General features: G+C 40.1%; 1 protein-coding gene across 2 annotated transcripts in view; it reads right to left on the bottom strand.

The window, feature by feature from the left end:
• Window positions 1-21,003, bottom strand: part of LOC134563900 (transducin-like enhancer protein 4) — a 98,152-nt gene that overhangs the window by 10,599 nt on the left and 66,550 nt on the right. For both annotated transcript variants that reach the window (XM_063422314.1, XM_063422315.1), the window contains exons 9-13: window positions 3,202-3,321; window positions 2,629-2,682; window positions 1,830-1,982; window positions 481-613; window positions 9-202 (exon numbers count right to left, since the gene is read on the bottom strand). In XM_063422314.1, coding sequence (XP_063278384.1) covers window positions 9-202; window positions 481-613; window positions 1,830-1,982; window positions 2,629-2,682; window positions 3,202-3,321 — 654 coding nt within the window. The remainder of the gene's footprint in view (window positions 1-8; window positions 203-480; window positions 614-1,829; window positions 1,983-2,628; window positions 2,683-3,201; window positions 3,322-21,003) is intronic.

Below are 21,003 nucleotides of genomic sequence, written 5' to 3'. Positions count from 1 at the left end.
ACACTTACCACTGGAGATCGCCCGTAAGCTGCCGCCGCCGCTGCTGCTGCCGCCGCTGCACTCATTTGAGGGGAAATGTTGTGAAGACCAGCATAGGCAGCTCCAGGGCTGGTCAGCTCCCCATTCATACCAGCATGTGGCACGATACCAAATGGAGTAGGATAAGGACACGGTACTGCCATAGGTGTCCTTAAACCTGACGCTGTAAGAGGGGGGCAAAGTGAGAAAGTCACAGAGGCATTCTAGAGCCGTCAGATGAAACATGAGTTTGGAAAACTGCAAAAACCCCACAAATGACCCAAACCAACCAGCAAGACAGCCAAGGAAAGCCACACAACACTGTATTACAGTGCTAAAGAACCAGCTCAGCACTTAGTTTAAGCATCTCTAATATACTGACTTGTCACTAGAGATTTAAAGGAAGCCTGACAAGGGACAAATAGTCACTGTTTCACACCATCAAAATATATGGACACTAACCTATTGGGTCCACACCTGGGGGTTTGCCGGGCACTGGCCTCAATCCGGGAGTGGAGTTGCTGCCTGGAGTTGGGGCATCAGTCCGTGGAGTTGGGGTATTTGATTTAGACACAGGAGTGGTAGATTTCTCATTCTAATTACCAAGAAGTAAAAAGATAAAGATAAAAGATTATTTTATTTTAAAGATAAAAACCTGTTTTATCTTTATAGCTAGGGATTAGTGATATTAGGGATATTTAGCTTCTGGGTTTGGGTTTCAACAGTCCCTGGCAAAGAATAGAAGATGCAAAGACAAACATAGAATGGCTTTGGTAATTAACTACAGCCTTCACAGCTTTTCTCATCAGGAGAATCTGTATGATTCAGAATGAGGTAAATGACTGAAAATCATTCCCATCTGACAATTGGCAGCATATGTGAAATCTGTCAGTGGTCTCACTATGCTCATGGACCTGTTCCCATTATAATTTTCTGTGAGGGATGGACAAGAAGAACAGAAAAAAAAATCCCCGAACTGACCAACTACTCATACGCAAGTGTGATGCTAGAAACTCAGGATGAAGACAGTGACAGGTATAAAGTCAGGAACTGTGCAGTCCTGCTCTTGTGACAGGCTTGTTCATCAGACACACCACTGATTCCCAGGTCTGAACCTGTCATTCTATCACCTTTTCTGAGCACTACATTCACTTTAAGTTTTCTTTTTATTTATTTTATTTCTTTAAATAATTGCATACCCTGCCCTGTGAAGAATGGAGAGGGGAATTACTGTGCAGCTCAGGTATGTGATTAACTGTGACCACAAACAGGAAAGGAGAGAACACCCCTTGCAGGCAGCTCTTTTCTTTTGCATTATGATTTGTGATGCAAGTCAAGGAAGGCTCTTGTAAATGACAGATTACTTTTTAGATAGAAAATAAAAATTATTGTTGTTGTATATAGCCTGGTAATTCAAACAAAGCTAACAACCAAATCACATCCAAGCAGGGAACGGAATTTGCTATAAACCACAGCACAGGAAAACAGCTCAAGAAACCCCTGTGTACTTTTATTTATTCTCAGAATAACAATTCTTCATATGGGGGAGGAGAAAAATATCTCTCAGAACACCACATCTGTCATCTACTCACACCACCAGTGAAAATAACCTCTTCCTATCCCAAAAAAAACCCCAAAAAGACTGTGGACCTCCTATTATTTCATTAGACTCCCTTGAAAACATAAATTAAACTAATATTTAATTGATGCTTCACAGTGCTTTATTGAGAGCTGTGGAAATACAAATTGTGTCCAGACAGAAATTCGGTAAGCATGTATTACAGCCTAGGATAAGATTTTATAGCACTTACAAGGCTAAGTTCTTTGGATTTGGAGGAAGGAGTACTGCTAGAGGATGCAATAGATGCTGGACTAATTGGTGCATCTTTTTTCAGCAGTCGAGTCTTGTCCAAGCCATTTTCCCGTGGAGAGTGCGCTGGGCTCCCACGAGGAGAAGAAGGATCCTAAATATCAGGAATATGGGTTAGCATAAAAACTTTATACTAGCCACTAGTTCTTGCCTTGAGCAGTCCTCAATTTGGAATGAAGATCTGTCACAGGAAGGGACATATTTCTTCCATCTTTAATTGATTTAGCTGATACAATTGTAAAATTGAGAGGGATAGTGAAGGACAATTTGGGGTTTTTTTAAAAGTCTTAAAATTCGATGCCATTAAACCATGAAAAGTCATGGCAAAAAAAATATGGATATTGAAATAAGCAAGTAAATATCTTTTTTGAAGCGATAGATTAAAAACATCTGATGTGTTTGGCAGACCCGATGAGGTTCACACATGAAGTCACGGCCAAAGCGAAAGAAAACACAGACACTCTTACAAGCTGCACCCCCTCTGTTGTGCTGGGCTGGCTTCAAATATCTCAAGAGAACTTTTTGTTCATAGGAGAAACAAGAATACTTTGTAGAAGTAAGTGTTTCAGACCTGATTTGTATTCTAAAGAAAGAGGATATTACTGGATTCCCTCAGGCATTCAAGTTCCTTTACAAAGGCAAATGCCTTAATCCTATTCATAAAACCAATATGCACAGAAGCCACTGAAGATGCCCTCACTACCATTCCTGTAAGGTAGAAAAAACACCACTGTGTATACCTCATTGGAAACATCAACTACCAAGTTGTCATCGCTCTTCTCACCATCGCTGTCCTGCAATGACAAATCACAATGTGTTAAAAAACTTTTATTTAATATCCCAATGTCTCTTAATAACTATGAAAACAGAGGAAGGCTGCTCACAAACCTGCAGTGTACCATTCACTTTTACCAAACTTTAAGTGGTAATACAATTAAAATCTTTCAGCCACCTACAGGGCTTCTGCTTAGCAGGTTGCCACAACTATAGCATTCTTCCCAGTTTTAACACTGGTGGAGGAGAACACGGGATGAAAATCTTCATCCAAAGTGGCACTCCACTGTGAAGAGGAGTCCAGATAGGCTTCACTAATGAATCCCAGCCCAACTAAAGCTCAGCACTATAATTACACAGCTTCCAGTGCTTTGTATTTATATTGTTAAAAACAGTATCAATCATATGCACTAGAGGTAGGCAGCAAAAATCAGTTAAAATTTGACCCTCAATTTAAAATTAGTTATGCAGCAGAAGTCAGGTGAAATTACAGAGGAACACTGAAGTTCAACAATGCACAATGTAGACAATCTACTCACGTAACGAGCTGCTATTTCCTTCTCTTCTGTTTTCTGTTTTTTACTATCTGAAGAATAATCTGTTGAATTTCTGTGCTTTTCTGCTGTTCTGAAACTGGCTGAGGGAGATACAGAAGAGCTCTGCAGTCCGAAAAGAGAAGAAAGCATCGTCAGGCCCTCATTCACAACAGTGGTTCATTTGTCACTATGCCTCAATACATCTTACGTTGACAGTATGATCTGGAGCTGTTCTCACAGAGAGAACAGTTGAGTTTTAAACAGTGACAGCCACCCAGCAAGCGTCTGATATTAAAAACTGCACTATGTATTGCAAGAGAAAGAAACAAGTGATCCACTGACAGGTCATAGTGGCTATCTGCACTGCCAATGGGATGAGTTTTATGAATACTGTGCACTGGTCTTGTTTTGGTTAGTTTCCTCTACAAATATGCAGGGTTAAGTCAATAGCCCCAGAAGAGGGGTGTGTGTTTGCACATGTGTGTGTGTTTGCCTGTGTAAATCAAAAAGAACAAAGAGGCTCTAGGCAAGTTGCACTTCAGCAAACATTTGAATGAAGATTTCTGCCAAGGAAAGAAGCAAGCTTCTGAACAGTTTTGAAGCAGGCAAGAACAGGGAAAAACACCTAAACTCCTTTTATTTTGCTGCCTTTTACAATTACAGGCTATGCCTGCAGCAGACAGAAACAAAACACAGACTGGCTCAGTGATTCTCTTGCTATTCTACAGTACTCAGCTAGTGATGATTGCTAAAGAGCACACATATGGACAGGAGGGAAAGGAAGATAACGTGTGCTTTATGCACTATCATCCAACAACTCCACTCTACTCCTTTAAACGAGGCAGGCAACATTTATCAAATTCTACCATATTTCCAAAGTTCTGTGGAGCCTGTATCTTTGTATACAAAAAAGGAAGCAATGAAAGATGCAACATTCCCTCTGGGACTGATTTTAGTAGCAGCAGCAGCTTTTGGCCTGAGTTCAAGAAAGCATTTAAACATGCACTAAACTTTATCTCACTCTGAAGTCAGTAGCTGAACGTACATAAGTAGGGATGTGTTCAGGCTTTTTGCAGAATTGGAAACGACAGCAATGGAGACAAAAATAATTGTCAGTTGAAATCCTGCTGACTGCTTCCATCTTTGTCCTCCTTTTTTACTGGGGTGGTGAGGAACAACTAAAGAAGTCCTGATTGATGGATTTTAGATCCCCCTATTCCCCCAGAAACATGTGTTTGGGGTTTTTTCATCCATGCATGACGGACAGCTGTTGTTCCACATGAAACTGTACAATGTTGCAATTTGATTTTGGGGTTTTCAGTGCAACTATTAACACTAATACATACCACAAAATTAGCATTTGCATTGAGTAACTTCTGTTCCATCACTATTACAAAATTTCTTCTTTTCCTTATTATATCACAAGCTTCTGGTAAGGATTAAGAACACAACCACAGCAATTAAGCTGTGGTTATTGTCCAAGTCACATAAGAGAATATTACTACCTACTGGGACACAGGTCCTCCTCTCCCATTTTGCTGAAATTTCCAGTTCTTGAGAACAGCAGCTCAGATTAATGAGACTTTGCAAAAGTCTTCCATATTTTGACTGGTAATTGTTAATTACCATTTAAGAACACTGAGTGGAAACAAAATTTTAGAACTATGCTAGTGTTGAAGGCACAGCCTGTGCCTTTCCTATACTGTGCAAATACATCCTAAAATGCTACTTTAGTTTTAAAGCAGATCGTTAATCAATGATTATAGCAAATAATGCAAACTAACAAAGTTATTTTTTGCTCTGAAGCAACAACACATGTTGAGACATTTGGAGACAGCAGCGCCAGGGTACAGAAGCCCTTAAAATAAAGGCCAAGTAGAAACACAACATTAAATGAACTGATGACTTGAAAAATGTATTTGTTTCTGCAATTATATAGCATAGTCTTTTCCAAAAGGTTTTTATACTAAGCTCCTATTACATTTATATTCATTTACAGTTTGGAAGGCAGTAGCTTGTAATGTGAATTCAATTCATTATTTCTCAACTTCACCCTACAGAAAGCAATTTGCTTTAAAACGAAGAAAAATAATCACCAATAAACTACAAATTAAAATGGTGTCTAAAGAATTAAACTACTGCACTTATTTAAATAGAAGTATTTATTTTCATAAATTTGAAACCATACAGTTCCATTTTTCACAATCTGGTTAGCTATGTGCTATAGACACCGTTTTAATCTTTGATTTCACTACTTAATAAAGTAATAAATTGAAGGTCTTTACCAGAAAGATAAAGTAGCTAATTATCACTAGCACATTAAAGGATGAGCACCACACTGGGCATTGAGGCAATGCACGCTGCTTAACGCTTTTATTGCTTGATGGATCTGACCTTATACCAATATGAAAAGATCCTCCTGCAGTATTCTCATCTAATATTACCCAAAAAAATGGAGACAACTCACCTACTGACAGCAGGCAGAATCTCATTTCCCAATCTGAAATTAGGCCAGTGTGCTAGGACTGACATTATTTTGCCTCACGAGTCAATTACTACAGAACAAATCTAAACACTCCCACTTTGAACTGTCACACCCATTTCCTTGCACAGAGCCAGCCTAGCAACACCCCTGCAGAACTGCCTTTTTTTCCCTTCAATATGAAATGCACCTGCCACACAAAGATCAGTGGCTTCATGAGATGGATCTCTGGTACTTTTGCTGACAGATGTAAATTTATCTCTTATGCTAAGTAGCAAAGATATGTCACATATATAGACAATGAGCTATGGTCCAGATCTTCCTATGGACTTAATGCCCACTATGTCCACTGTGTGAGAGACAACAGTATTACTCATACTGAGTTCCCTCTATTGTTTGTTACAGCTTTTCAGTCTATAAACCCTGGCAAGGATTACCTTTGTTGAGAAATACTGGGGTGTAACAATGCCCTCATGTTTCCACTGACATAAGATTCCTGCAAATAATCCTGTACCCACCCACACCTTAGTTCCTGAGTGTGCAAGCCACAAACTCCAAGAGAGGTCCTTACATTTGCAGACTGTGAAAGAAAACCCATTAAAACACACTGTTCAGCTGACAGACTGCTCTGCTCCTTGATTAAAGCATCAGTGCTCTCCTAACAGCTGCCTTTAAGAAGTTGGAATAGCATAGTTACTTAGAGAAATTGAGTGATTCAGCACTATGACTTGGCAGGCTGTAACTTAATGGCTAGAGTCCTTGTTTTAGTAACTATTAAAATTTAAAGAGAAATAAAGTCTTTTTACACTGCTGTTTTCTTCAATAAAATGCATTAATCTACTAGAAGAGTAGCATTTTCCTACTGAACAATGCTGAGTTTGCTCACATGTAATAATTATATCAGACATAGGGAAAAATAGTCTTTGGTGAAAGTAGGTTACACTTAGTTTGTGTTTGAACAAAACATACCAGTTTTTCACTTTCTGCTTTGGTAGAACATTTTTACTCATGGTAAATACACTAAAAAATGCTGATAAAAAATAATGAACATACACATTTACAGAAAGGCTGAGCACATTGCCATGTTCACATAATTTGGTTAAGAAGGGGACCAGTGCTGGACCTGCAGTGATTTTTGTACTAGGCTGTAGAGCATAGCATGCCATGATTCAGTCTCTGTTTTGGGCAGTGCTGAGCACAGTGCTAACTGAAATGGTCTCCCACCAGAAGGACCATGCTGTTTTATCTCCAACACCATCAGGGTGCTGCTCCTGGTGGAGTTTCACTGCCATATGGGTGCAAATTAAATCAGTATCAAGACAGCCATGCAAGCCTCCTAAGCAGCCATAAAATTCTCACCAGCATACTTACTGTCTGTTTGGGAGAATTATTAGTTCCAATTTCTAGGGAAAAAAAAACCCCACTGTTTCACCTTCACCGTCCACTGGAATTTAGCTGCATAAACATAGATAGCTCACACTGCAATGTGGCAGAAATCAGTGTAGAAATCATAAATCAAATTGTACAGCTATTCAGCTGCAGACCCCAACTCCCCATACGCTGACTTCTCCAGATAAGAACTGGCCTGAGCACAATAAGTGATAATTAAATGAAATCAGTGTTAAAGGTAATGACTAGAGATGACAAGATGAAAAGCCTTCCTACATGTTAAAACCGGTAACTCTTTAAAGCGTTCACAAGTATGACCATTCCCCAGTGTACCCTTACTACTATGCCAAAATGATGTATTTGGAGTGGAATAATTAAAACAATAATTCCCAACAAAGTGGGAATTACAAGATAATTGACCATAGTGAAGTATTAAGCAAACTGCAGTAAAACCCAAGGATGCTCAACGCTAAGGTCAATTACAGTATAATTATCTGAATGACATTATTGCTGTTATGAAGACTGTTGAAAGTATAAAAGAAACTATAAAAATGGATACAATACGCGTTGCAGGAAGCAACCAGACAGTAATGCCGCTTTGCTGGCTGATGCCAATGTTATAGATGAAGTACCAGCACTGAAGCTTGGGCTCAGGCACTGCCCTAGGTTTGGGCTTGGAGCACTAAGCTGCCTAATATTGTAAGCTTAAATCAGAACTGGGAAAAAAAAAAAAAATTGGGGTTAAGTATGGTTAAGACTTCTGACAGCATAAGGGTAAGATGACAACTGCTCTGGCATGAGGTAGGAGATGTCCCACCAGACAGGTGAGAGGCCAGGGCAGAAGAAAAAGACGCAGTGCAATACAGCACAGAGACCATGTGCTCAGGGAGGAAACTGCAGCCAAGGGCTTCCACAAAGCAAGCCTAAGGGCTCTAAGGTAACACCGACTTACCTGTTTAAAAAATGAATTCACTTACATACACCTGTATCACAGTCACATTACTTTAACTAAACTCAGGAAGATGGCATGAAGTGCTGTGGGTTGATCTACAGATCCCATAATGGAGCACTGGCATAGCAACTCTCTCTCCTGAAGTTACCCATACTTACACAGCCTTTTTGTTTCTGGCTCTGATATTATTATTATTAAATTACTTTTGTTGTTGTTACTACATCCCAGTATCTGCATAGATGCATATGGATTTTGTCCTCTCTGCTTTAATTTCTCAACACACACTCTTTGCAGACCTTAGGCAAGCAGATTTTCTTTACCATGCCCTTACTTTAAGGTTTACACAGTAGATCATCATCAGGCTGACACAATCAGGCACTACAACCTGGACTACAGCTCCTCCAAAATAGTTCATCAGAGGAGGCTGTTGACTCAAGTGTTGATCCCACCTGTATCACTCACTGGTCATGGTGATAATGACCATGACCTTCTTTAATATTCTCATGCTCCCCTTCTCCAACTTGTTTCTCTATTCGCCCAAACTAAAACTCAACTTCGACTCAGTCATACCATGAATTTTGGGGTTTTTTTTGTTGTTGTTGTTGTGTGGGGGTTTTTTTGTTTTGTTTTGGTTTTGTCTTATTCACTGCCTTTTCCCTGTGGCTGCATTTTCAGATACCATGAAAAGCCTCAGTAATTGTCAGTGGAAAATGCAACTAACTAGCTAGGAAAGATACAGAACAAAGCGAGTTTTAATATCACATGACCCAGTCTGAGGTAACTGCACTGAGTTTTGTAATCAAGCGTGTGATAATTATTTCTAATACAAACTATGATTAAAATGCAAACTTTGAAGTTTTATATAGCATTTTTAACCACTAATTAACTTCACTAATTGCAAAATTAATGAAGTTAATTAGAGGATAAGAGTGCTATAAAAAAACATCAAAGTCTAGATGAGCAGTGATGCCTGCAAGAGCACGAGAAGGCCATAAAAAAGTCCAGAATAAAAAGAATATGTAGGGTCAGCAGTCTTCAAAATGCAAGTGCTCTCATAATTGCTACGTCGAGAGAAATATAGATATACGTGTACATTATGTATATCTTTGTGTAACTCATAAAAAATGCCCATGTAACTGCTTACACTTGTGATCTGCTTGCCATTGGTGGTACCACAGTAGTATTTAATCTAAGCTAATTAAAAGCATCAAAGTCTAGATGCTATGAAATGGGTGATAAAATGAAGCAATAAACTACTACGGTTGTACGCATTAATTCCAGTTGTATTTCAACATATACTTATCAATTTGCTGGAAAAGCTGAGAGGGCCACACAGCAACAGCTAAAGATACCTAGCAAATTTTGATATATCATCCTAGCATGTGATGATGCTTCTCTGGCCTCTCCTGGTGTACAGGTTAATATTGGTGAAAAGAAAAGTAGATATTTAAAGCAATGGTGAGGTCTGCTGGCTAGTTTTTCAGAGATGAATTTTTGCAATAAATCCTTTAAAATACAGCTTTGCACTAATCACTGGCTGAAGGAGACAGTATACGTAAGGCCTAATCACTACTTGACTTTGTGAGGGTCAAAGGCTGAGGAGAACTAGAGCAGCTTTAGGACAAACAGTGGAGCAGCAGAAGAACACAGATGAAAGTGAAAAAAGGGAAGCCAGGTTTAGGTTAAAGTATATCCTAGCACAGGCACATTCACACTGAGTGAAATCAAATGTGCCAAGAGTAATAAGCACCCTTTGGTAAAGCAGAACAGTTCGAACACAGGACCTAGTTTCAGCAGGGAACAAAAGAAAAAGAAACAGATGGCAGGAAAAAGAGTTAAACTTTTCTGATACGTTTACAGAAGCCTCAAAGTTTACATATTACATTTACTAGGAAGTCTGTTCTCACCCACATTTTGCTACTTGTTAACATTGAATTTAATTGACACTATGACAACCCAGGCACTGTCAAACATCTTCTGCCACTCAATCTACAGAGCAATTCACTTGATCCATTCTCTCCATTCATCACCCTGTGATTCTGTCTCCTCCCGTGACCAGACCCCAAATTAAGAATATGTGCTTCAGAACACAGCAGATTAGGTAATCTGGATGGAGAGAAAAGATTTTCAAGAAGGTGCTAAGGCACAAATTGCAACTGGTATAGACAACAGAGCAGGTGAGCCCTAGGGCATATGCAGACTGCAAAGGAATATCAACTCTAATGATCCCATAAAGGACAAGTGTTCCAACATCACAAGCCTAGAGATGCTACCAGAGAAAAATGTCCTGCTGGCTTTTTAGAATGTAAGTGTGAAAATCCAAGACACCCTTGCATGTTGGTCATCAAAGATTGCAAGCCTCTAAATGTTACTTTAGCCAAAATCAGAGTCACTTAAAGGGAAGTGTCAAAGGTCATCAAGTTACAGAAACTCAGAAGAAATCAGGGTAAATATCTTCGGAAACCTGAGGAACTGAGCAGTGCCAACGTGAAACTATAGTCCTCCTCTCCTCAAATGCTTATTTGGAGTTCCAGTTGCTGATCTTTCATGCTATTTCCTTTAGCAGAGACCTGAAACAATTTGAGCAGTTCCAACAAAACAGAAACACAGAGAACAGAGACTATGGGCAGTTAACTAGGGAGAAAGAGGAAGGGAAAGCATGTAATCCCAGAATATGAAAAAGAGCCCAACTAGCTGGAGCATTCAATACAGCCATTTAATTGTGGGCTCACCACCATGAAAGAGAGAGAGACTAGCCATCAGACTGCACTGCAGGTTTTGAGTCACTGACATGCCATGAGGCAAGGAAAAGCAGTAGCACTCCATGAATGTTCTTAAAAAGCCAATGATGGAGATGCATAAATATTCCCAACATCCAATACAGCTCCAGAATATCAACACTAATTATGTTTTTGCCACAACAGCATTTAAACAGAATGCACAGCAATACTTGGTTAGTTTTCAGAATTCCCCACTACAGAGGGTATGTTTTATGATAGCCATTAAAGGCTTGTGTCAGTATGCTTTATACTCTGTTCCTGCAAGAATCAGGAAATCCCTCCGAAGAATAACTGGGTTTTGCTCAGAGTCCTCTTTTCAGACCAAGCACTGTAGTAGAACTGTTATCCTTCCACTTTGCAAAGTGATTAAAATGGACTGTAAGGCACAGAGCCAAGCTGAATGCAAACACTTTCCTGCAGCGTCTCAAGGCACAAGGGTTATAAAAATCCCTTCAGTACTAGCAATCTTTCAGTACTGGCAAGTTAGGAGGTAAAAAATACACACATCTACACCCCCTAGATTTTCCATGTTCAAGCAGCAATGATCAGGCTTTAAGTGTTGGTTTCTCCAGAGATATTTAAGTGGATTCAGTTTTCATGTGACAGATCCTAACAACTTTCTCCTGGGATTTACATTCCCTATCTATTCTCCATTTTCACCAGAAGGATCTAACTTCGTGCTAATGAGCCTTTTTTTTTTATTGCTTTAAAACCACAGAGATCACATCTGAAGACAGTCCCACAAGACAATTTAGCTTCCCTCCATCAGCTACTGTGCCCTAGTATCCTACATTTTCCATTTGGTTATATTTAACAAAGGCTATATTTATGGCAAAGACATAAGTTTTGAGTTTTCACGTTTCTGCTCCCTTCCAGTCTTTTCATATGTATCAACCCTCCAGGGAAAAATACTCTCATTTTCTTCCCTTCTGTTGGTCTCAAAAGGATTTTAGTTGTTTTGCTGCAGAGATGACCTAGGACATGATAAAAAGACAAAGCAAATTATTGTTTTAACTGAATAATTCACTAATAGAACTGACGATCTCTTCCTACATGTTCTGACTAGTTATCTCCTTATCTCTATTTTTAATCCTATTTGTTCCTGACTTGATCAGTAGAAAAGTGACGGAAAAAAAAGCAGCCTTCAAAATGCTACCATGATTACAAAAAGCCCCCTAAAATTCAATAGAAATATTCAGTCCACATATTGACTGTTTCTGTCAGCAGAAACATGTTCACATGTTTTTCTCAGGCATTAAGCAAGAGATTAGCAATCCTCTCTTCACCATTAGATTTTGTGTGGCACCTGAAGACCTTTTTAGTACCCTACATAATTTAGGAAGCCACAGCCACTAGTAAGTGTCTCCTGAAAACAGAATTTCATTATCCAACCAAATTCTTAACTGGGTGGGTGAATAAAATATAACTGGGTGCTATTAATGTTTGTACATTCCAGGTCATGCTGATTCTGAAACAAAACATTCTCTTAACCATCTATTAAAAATGTCTTCCATAAAAAAATCTGAGTGCAACTATTTCTCTCTCTGCCCAAAGAATGTCCCAGCCCATTATATCTGCCTCACTTCATTTATCCTCACGTACTTGTGTTCCCAAGACCCTTGTTCAGGAAATTATCCCATTTCCTATTCAGGAAAGCACTTGAGCAGATGCCAGATTTGAGGCACACACTTTGATCTTACAGAACTCACAAAGCAGAAAAAGAAATCAGAGGAATGTACATATGTGCTGAACTTTAGATACCTACTGTGCACTACTCTGAATCTGGACCTCAGCCTGCTGCAAAAATAATGGTCCCCAGTTTCATTCTTCAAATCAAGGACTCTGCTAAATGGAATGGATGGAGGAGTGGTGGGAACACAGATTCTGCAGTCAGCCTTAAAGCAGCTACATCAGTATATAATAGCACATCGTAAGTATAACACCTACTTTGAAGACTGAAAAAATGAAACACATGGTCCTTTCTGTCAGATTTTTAGATGGATTACAACTCCTGAACATTGTAGAGCTTTGCCAAGAGAAGCAGCAGTAGCTTTTACTTCTCTGGGCCTTCCATTATTTATATTAGATAGGTCACACTGTTAATGTTTTAAATGTTAAAAGCACAATCAAATACTGACTTCAGGCTAGCTGGAAATGTTTTGATGTTAGCAATGAGTAGCCAATACATTTTTAATTCAGGTTAGAGAAAAGAAAAAGCAAAAATCTCCCTCTTGTACTCCCCCTGCACTCTGCCAAGTAGTTAACTGTGATTAACTTGGCATGCACGCACATAACATTCTATTCTATTCAAATTAGTTATTTTAGGTAATTTCTGAAGACTCTTGTCTCTCATTGAAGTATTTCATAATATGATTCATCTTTCCACTTGCTTTTAAGGGAAGACTACAGTAATATCCCTAAAACAGCATTCTGGCAAATGCTCCTGAATTATGTAATTCACTAGGTTCAGCTCTACTGCTAGAATCATTTTCAAGGAAGATGGATATAATACATTATTATTACAGCTACACAATTCTGAGTTGAATTTTCCTTAGCTGAAATACTAACACGTTAATGCTGAAATTGATTGGTTTTAAAAACCTCATGTGAAAGGTTTTTTAAATACCATACATGCTCAGGTTCTTTATTTTAAATAGTTTGGAAATGAGCTGGTGGAAATAGGGGACTAAAGACTCTAAAGACTGAAAAAAAATCTTATGTTCTCTAATCTAGCCTTAAGTACATGTTAAAGAACATCAAGCACGTTTCCAAGCAATACCTATGGTGTGGATTTAGATCTGCAAAGACCTGATATTTCATCAAGGTTCCAGGAAACCATTTTAAAAATTTATTTATAAAACAAAATGAAAGATGTTTATTTCCATGTGGGATGCCTCTAGAGAAGCTGGCAGGCAACAAGTTTATTAAAATGACAAGTTCAAGGTACTTTTCTTGTTGACTGTAAATAATCTCCCTGTGAGCCAATTAAGAGTGTGGAGATCAAAGGCCCAAGAAGCACTATAAAAGCTGGAATTACAGGGTTAAGGGAAAGCCTCCACAGGCTCCTTCAATATATATAATTTCCTCTAGGCCTCCATTGACTGGGTGAAATAGTGCAGACAAACATTTTTTTACTTGCTTTGGAGTACAGTATAAACCAACACCCACACTTTAAAGGACACCTAAATAGGCAGCTTGATCTTATGCACAGTCAGGAATAAATTTAGTAGTAAAGACTGATCCAGGTGAGAAGGCTAAAAGGGAGCTGGGATGAACGCACAGGATGACTTATAAAATGGGCTTCTCTGTCGTGAAGTGATTAAATCTCAAATTAAAACAGTTTGTCAGTGCATTTCTTCTCTCTAACAGGTTCCCAAGATTGTTCTTTTTCAAAGTACTAGTCAGAATAGCTAGCAAAGTGTTTCCTAATGCAAGGCTTGACTACAATGATGATCTCTGCACACATCATCTTCAAATTTGAAGACTAGGGCTTTCCATTGAGTACACAGAGCACTTGCCTTTAGCCAGAACTTCAGAGTGAGTTGGAAGTCACACCACCATTTACTGACCAGCATCTGGGCTGCTTGAGTTTCCTTGCACTGCTACCTTGCTTACTTTCAGTAATGAGCTATGTCCTGTTTTAAGATAGAAAATCTTGAATTTTAAAGGGTCTTCACTGCTGTTTCCTGCTAACATGGGGACAGATTCTGAACCTATCCAGTCTGTCCGCCTTTATCTCACTACCTTTCCTTGTCCCTTTTATATTACAGGGTTTGAGTGCAGGACAAACTTTCATTATTTGTTGTGACAGATAAGACCATCAGAATGTTCACTGTGCACAGCCTTTAGTTCTGACAGCAATGCAAATTTTCATTTAAAGACACCTAGAGCACCAGATGGAGCCCTTACAGTAAGAAAGTGTAACAAACTCTTTCAGAGCAAGTATGATTGTAACCAAAGCTCCAGCCCACATACAGAAATCCTTCTTCCCTGCCTGCATGCTCTCCCCACTGGGCACTTTCACTGCTGACAAAAATCACATTCCTACATCCACCTCTAGGGATGCTCCCTGTAGCAGCCTTGCAGGAAGTCTGGAAGAGTCTTCTAGCTGTGCAGCAGCCCTTGTTTGGTACCTGGCTAACAGTCACTGGAGCACTGTGCCTAAAATCCTTATCTGTGTCTGAACAATCTTGTTCTACATACAGAAAGTGGCAGAGCCTTGCCTGTGTGGCACTGGGTTGGAAGTAACACAATGAGGAAAGTTCAAGCACAGTGCTGGGATGCCTAGAGTCACTGCTGCTGGTGGGTGGTGTGCCCTAAAGTGGGCTAACACTAACCTCAGGGCTTTGGCACTGTGCTTTGTGGCATGGTGTATTTATGCTGTGTGACAGCTGGTTAGCCCAGGGTGAGCAACACAATCAAACACAAACTCCCCTGCCACGACTCTCTCAACAGTGCTGTGGCTTCTGCCAATTCTGCTACATATCACAGAATCACAGAATATGCAAAGTTGGAAGGCACCCACAAGGATCATCGGTCAACTCCTTCAACTCCTGGTCCTGCACAGGACATCCTCAAGAGTCACACTTTGTGTCTGAGAGCACTGTCTAAATGCTTCTTGAACTCTGTCAGCCTGCTGCTGTGACTTTCCTGGAAAGCTGTTCCAGCTCCCAACTGGAACAGCTCCCACTGGGAGAAGAACCTCTTTCTAACAGTCAACGTAAACCTCCCCTGTCACAGCTTCAGGCCATTCCCTCAGGTCATGTCACTGGTCATGAAAGTTAACAGATCAGTGCCTGCCTCTCCTCTTCCTCTCACAAGGAAGTTGTAACTGCAATGAGCTCTGTCCTCTGTCTCCTCCAGGCTGAACAGGCCAAGTGACCTCAGCCACTCCTCAAACAGCTTCCCCTCAAAGGCCCTTCACCATCCTCATTGGCCTCCTTTAAAAGCTTCTTTAACAGTTTATTGTCATTCTCATACTGTGGCACCCAAACCAGTCCCCAGCACTGGAGGTGAGGCTGCCCCAGAGCAGAGCAGGACAATGCCCTCCCTTGCCTGGCTGTGCTGCTGTGCCTGATGCCCCCCAGGACAGGGTTATCCCTCCTGGCTGCCAGGGCACTGCTGACTCATGTTCAGCTTGCCACTGACCAGGACCCCCAGGTCCCTTTCCATGGCCCTGCTTCCCAGCATCTCATTCCCCAGTCTGTCCATACATCCAGGGGTGCCCCACCCCAGGTGCAGGATCCAGCACCTTATCTTGTTGAACTTCGTATGGTTGGTGATTGCCCAGTCCTGTGGTTTGTTGAGGTCTCTCTGCAGGGCCTCCCTGCCCTCAGGAGAGTCAACAGCTCCTCCCAGTTTTGTTTCATACTTAGTATCCCTTTTGGTCCTGTGTCCAACAGCCTGGTGTGGAAGGAGCCACAGAAACACAAGAGCAATGTAATTTAGCCTGAAAGAAGGATGAAATCTCAACCAAAGCATGTCTTCTACAAAAACATGCAGAGAAAGGACTGAGTGGTCAAACTAGAAGTATCCATGTAATTCCCCAGAATGGGACTGAAAACCACTGTCAAGTTTTAAAAGGAAGAATCAGGTCTAGATGGATCACAAAGTAACATTGTTGCTTGAGCTAAAAACTTAAAGCGGGGAGGCTGGAAAACTGTTAATATTTTGGGAATGTAGGTTTAGTAGTCTGCTCTTTTGTCTGATCACATGAAGTCAATTAAGCTTCTTCATGCCTCAGTTCATTATCTATAAAAGCAGGATAATTTCAGAAGTCTAGAACGTTTCTTTCCCTTACAGGATTGTTGTGAGGACTCATGGACTGAAGATTAGGAGGTACTCTGGCATCACCAAAATGGATCTATTACATATGCTAGACTGAAATTTAAAAATTAGGAAGGAATAATCAGTATTCCTTGTATCAGTAAAAACACAACTAGAAGATTAGAACAATACAATTACTGTAACAGAATACCTGTACTAAGCTCCAGAAACTATACAAACATAGAACTTTAGCCAATTCTTAGTTTGCATAAATCTGTATGAGACACACATGAGAAATGTAAAAGAGGAAACATTTCTGCATTGTATGTAAAATCCATCAGCAAAACTATGAGAACCTAAAGCCACTACATCTGAGATGCAACTGAATACTCTGAACACAGTTCCAAGAAAAAATGCTACTGATGGTTAATGCTGTTGTTTTTTGAATTACCCATGGGTAACAGAATTAATCATGAAATGTTCTATCTGCAAGTTTGTCTTTAAAATTATTTTTTCTCAAATTAACCTTATGTATTCAAGATGTGTACAAAGCCAAGCCTGCAGCTACCTAATAAACTCAAACCTGTACTTCAGAATGAGTAAGACCTTCTCAAAGACAGACAGATGTCAGATGAACCTCCCTTTCTTCTGCAGATTTCTGCTGAAATGCAAAGCCAGTCTTTCCACCATCACTTCTTTTATTATAACCTAGCACGTACAATGTCTTTTATTGCTTTTTGCTAGGCACTATTTGCACTCAAAGCACTACATAAGTATGAAAAACAAACATGATCTGATTAAAATCCAATATAAATTATATGCAAAATAGGTGTAGCCCACCAGTTCATGGCAAGCTGCCAGTAAAGCCTGGCTTCTGTAGCTGAAGGATGTGCACCACTGACCTAGGGCTTCATCTATCTGCTATACTGTTACTTCTGTCTTATTTTACTGTTTCCTATTACTGAATGTTCTTTCCCATATCCACTCCTCTTCCTAACTGGCCAGCTTAGAACTCCAGTTGCATACCATCTGACACCAGACAGTGCAAAAAAATGTTGCCCCACAATGCATAATCACTTTGTGACTTGAGTGCCAATTCAGTCTCAGCCTGTGTAGTACACCAGTTCTCTCCTTCCTTGCTTCATTCAAAAGAACTGTTACTTCAATGCAAATTCATTCCAGAAGCACTCTCCTGCTACCTGGTCTCAGCTCTCTGAAACTCCAGGTAAACCAAAATTTGAGGCCCTTCTGCAGGCAAAGCAGATTACCCTAATGAGCTAGTAACTCTGTGCAACTAAGTACAGGGAAAAGTACATTTCACATGAAAACACAGAACTATCCAAGCCTGCCTAAAAAGTAAGGCAATGCCTCAGAACGTTCACAAGTTAGTTTTCCTGAATTCTCACACAATTAAGTTGATCCAAAACTGGGTTTCCCAAATGCTGTTCAAACACAGTATTTCACTTTCACTGTGATTATGAAATATATTTGTTTTGATTGGGCTTTAAGTCCCTGCATTTCAAAAAGTCCCCATTTTACCTTCAACCAAGGTTGAAATTTGCTATCATAATACTGTTAGCTCCCTTTAGAATTGTTATGTGTATTTTTCAAAGAGAAAAGAATTGGGGATTCATCATGCACAAACTGATATGTACAGTAACCCCACTCCTAGCACGTTTGCTGGAAATAGCTTGGTACTTCTGCCCTTTGTTTTGATATTTGTCTGATTAATAACAAATTCAGGCCTGATCTCACCGTATTTAATATCTGGGCAGAACACTTCTTGCTGATTTCAACAGGGCTATGGTTTGACACAACAAACATCCTGCATGTTACAAAAAACTTTAGCAGTGACAGCAGTAAAAGGCAATTTCTTCCTTATCTCTTTTTGTGCTTCCCTTCTTTTCTTATCGTGATGAGAGCAGGAACAACATGGCAACCATAACAAAAGGGAATAACGAAAACATTCAAAGATGATTACTCAAAATGGGTCCACAAATACCACGATTACTTGGCTACTATGGTGTTTGATTTCAGGACAATTTGAAGATCCATGGAGGCAGGTGGCAAAAAATACCTGCATATCACAGCTTTGGTATCCCAAAACTCTGTGGCTACCTCAGATACCAGAAGGCACCCAGGTTACAGCAGAGGCAAGGGATGCCTTTGTAAGCCTTCAGACAACGATATTGAACAGCACCTTCTTCTTTCACTGCAGTGGAGTCTTCACCACTGTGAACTTTATTTGCCACTTTCCATATGACCTGCACAACACCCTGAAGTCGATGGCTGCAAGAACACTACAGTCAGAATGACAAACACAAAGCGTCTCTCCCGCCAAGCGGCAAGACCTTCCAGATCATACGCTAACTTTCTCCAAAATCAGCCAGCATAACCATATTTCACAACACATTTGGATGCATTAAGGGTCCCAAGCAAACCATACTCAGACACAAAACTCAAGTGCCGGAGATGGCTAGAGCAAACTTGCAGCTCCTCCAGGGCCAACACTGCTTTTTTAGCAAAGATAGCCTAATGTGATACTATTCTTCTGCATCTATTCTCTGCCATCCCTCAAGACAGACTTGAAAAGAAGGACAGCCAGAAAACTATGAGTCAGAGAGAAGTAGAAAGATACTCTCTGGGGCCCAGAAACCACGAGGATAGGTAACTCAGTCATGTTTTTTAAATGCTTTCTTTCTGTCTCCTTCTTCTCTTCCTGAAGGACTAAATGTAAAATGAAATTGTCTTACAGAAGGACAGCTGCTTCCACCCTGTGCTCAATCATTCCAGTCACACTATGTTGTCCAGTAACCTGCATTGATAATTCCTCATGAATAAAATGCCAACATTATCATCCACAGCTATGTTGTTGACATGCGTTTGCTATTTCACTAAAAATACCATTAATTTTCTGGCTTCACAACAGCTGAGCTACTTCCCATTTGAATATACAAAAGCGTATTTTGTTTAAACCAAATTAAAAGCGTTCCAGTAAATGACTTCAATTTTGCTGGCTATACTACTTAGTGTATACTGTTCTATTTAAGCCTCTCTTTTCTCATCTCTAGCCCTTCTACACCCCCATCCTTTGCTCTGTATTTGTTTTTTTCTCCCCTTCCCTTTATATACTTAATCCTTTCATTTCAGGAACTGGATTTGCCCAGCAAGACATTCACAGGCACAGAGAGCTTCAAAAACGTAGTGCCAAGGAGTTAAGGCAATGGTGAAAATGCCTCTGCTCTGTTTTTACTCACCTGTTTGCCAAACCATATTTAGCACTAAGGAAAGAAAGGCAGAGGGGAGGGAAAAGCACATAAATGCTGAATGCACCTTCCTTACCCATCCAGACAAGTGCCGACATTCCCCATTTAAGCTGGAATGAAAACCACCATTTCTGCCAAGCCCTCCTGGCATCTCACCACTTTATTTGTTCCCATTTGTATCTAATGCTTTTGTCAACAGTTCAACAAAGTCAAAGCAAACAACCCACTACAAACACTGAGGGTAACAGCAACAAGCATGAATCCTTCACAATTATCCAGCCCAGCTGCTCAGCGCCTGTCCAGACTGCTTTCATTTACAACAGTGTCAACAAAAGGCTGAAACCCAATAACTAGGTGGGTCAATACTATCACTGTAAAGCCTCCAGAGAAGAAAATGCTGTTCTGCTGCTTAACTGCTTCAGCAAACATGCAGAATAATTCAGTTAGATAGACAAGCGCTTGCCTAATCATTTCTTGTGTGAATTATTCAAGGCTTTCCCTTCAAACTGCTAAACGATGGCTCTTCAAATATTTCCAAGGAACCACCAGATGTCCTACAGGAGAAAAGGGAACATAAGGCACATTCTGACGTAAGAGGGCAATGGTAACCTGTGATCTTGAAAAGCATTAATGTTAGAGGATTAGCGCCTTCTTACACCTTCCTTCTGGTATAAAGAACACACAGCTTTTAACATACAAGTGTTAGGCACGCATCAATTTACTAGCTGCTTGATCTCTATACAGCATAATCAAGGCTGTTGCATACAATTTTTCTTCCTTTTTTTCATGCAAATTGTAAGAGTTCTCTCCAGAGAATACGTGACGTGAGGTAAAAAAAAAAAGCACAGTAGTTAGGTGGATGCAGAGAGGAAACATGCATTTGTTGCTACATATCTCTGTCTTCCTCCACTGCTCCCCATGTTCATCTGACACAAGCAAGATGCTCACTCATCTTTCTCCAGAGGTTTCACATAGGTTCATGTTTACAGTTTCAAAGAGCAGGACAGTGTAGTCTGACTGCATAGAACCCAGTGCTAAGCACTACATGTTCTACTTCAATTGCGATTTTAGTATGGGAAACAGCCACCTCCGGATGTCTGCTTCCCTGATTTTGTTGGCTTTTGTCACAATCGCTCCATTACATTAACATATTATTTCTAAACTTTTAGC

The sequence above is a fragment of the Prinia subflava genome, chromosome Z (assembly GCF_021018805.1).
Source record: "Prinia subflava isolate CZ2003 ecotype Zambia chromosome Z, Cam_Psub_1.2, whole genome shotgun sequence".
In the NCBI taxonomy this organism is placed as follows: domain Eukaryota; kingdom Metazoa; phylum Chordata; class Aves; order Passeriformes; family Cisticolidae; genus Prinia; species Prinia subflava.
This window is presented reverse-complemented; position numbering and strand designations above follow the sequence as displayed.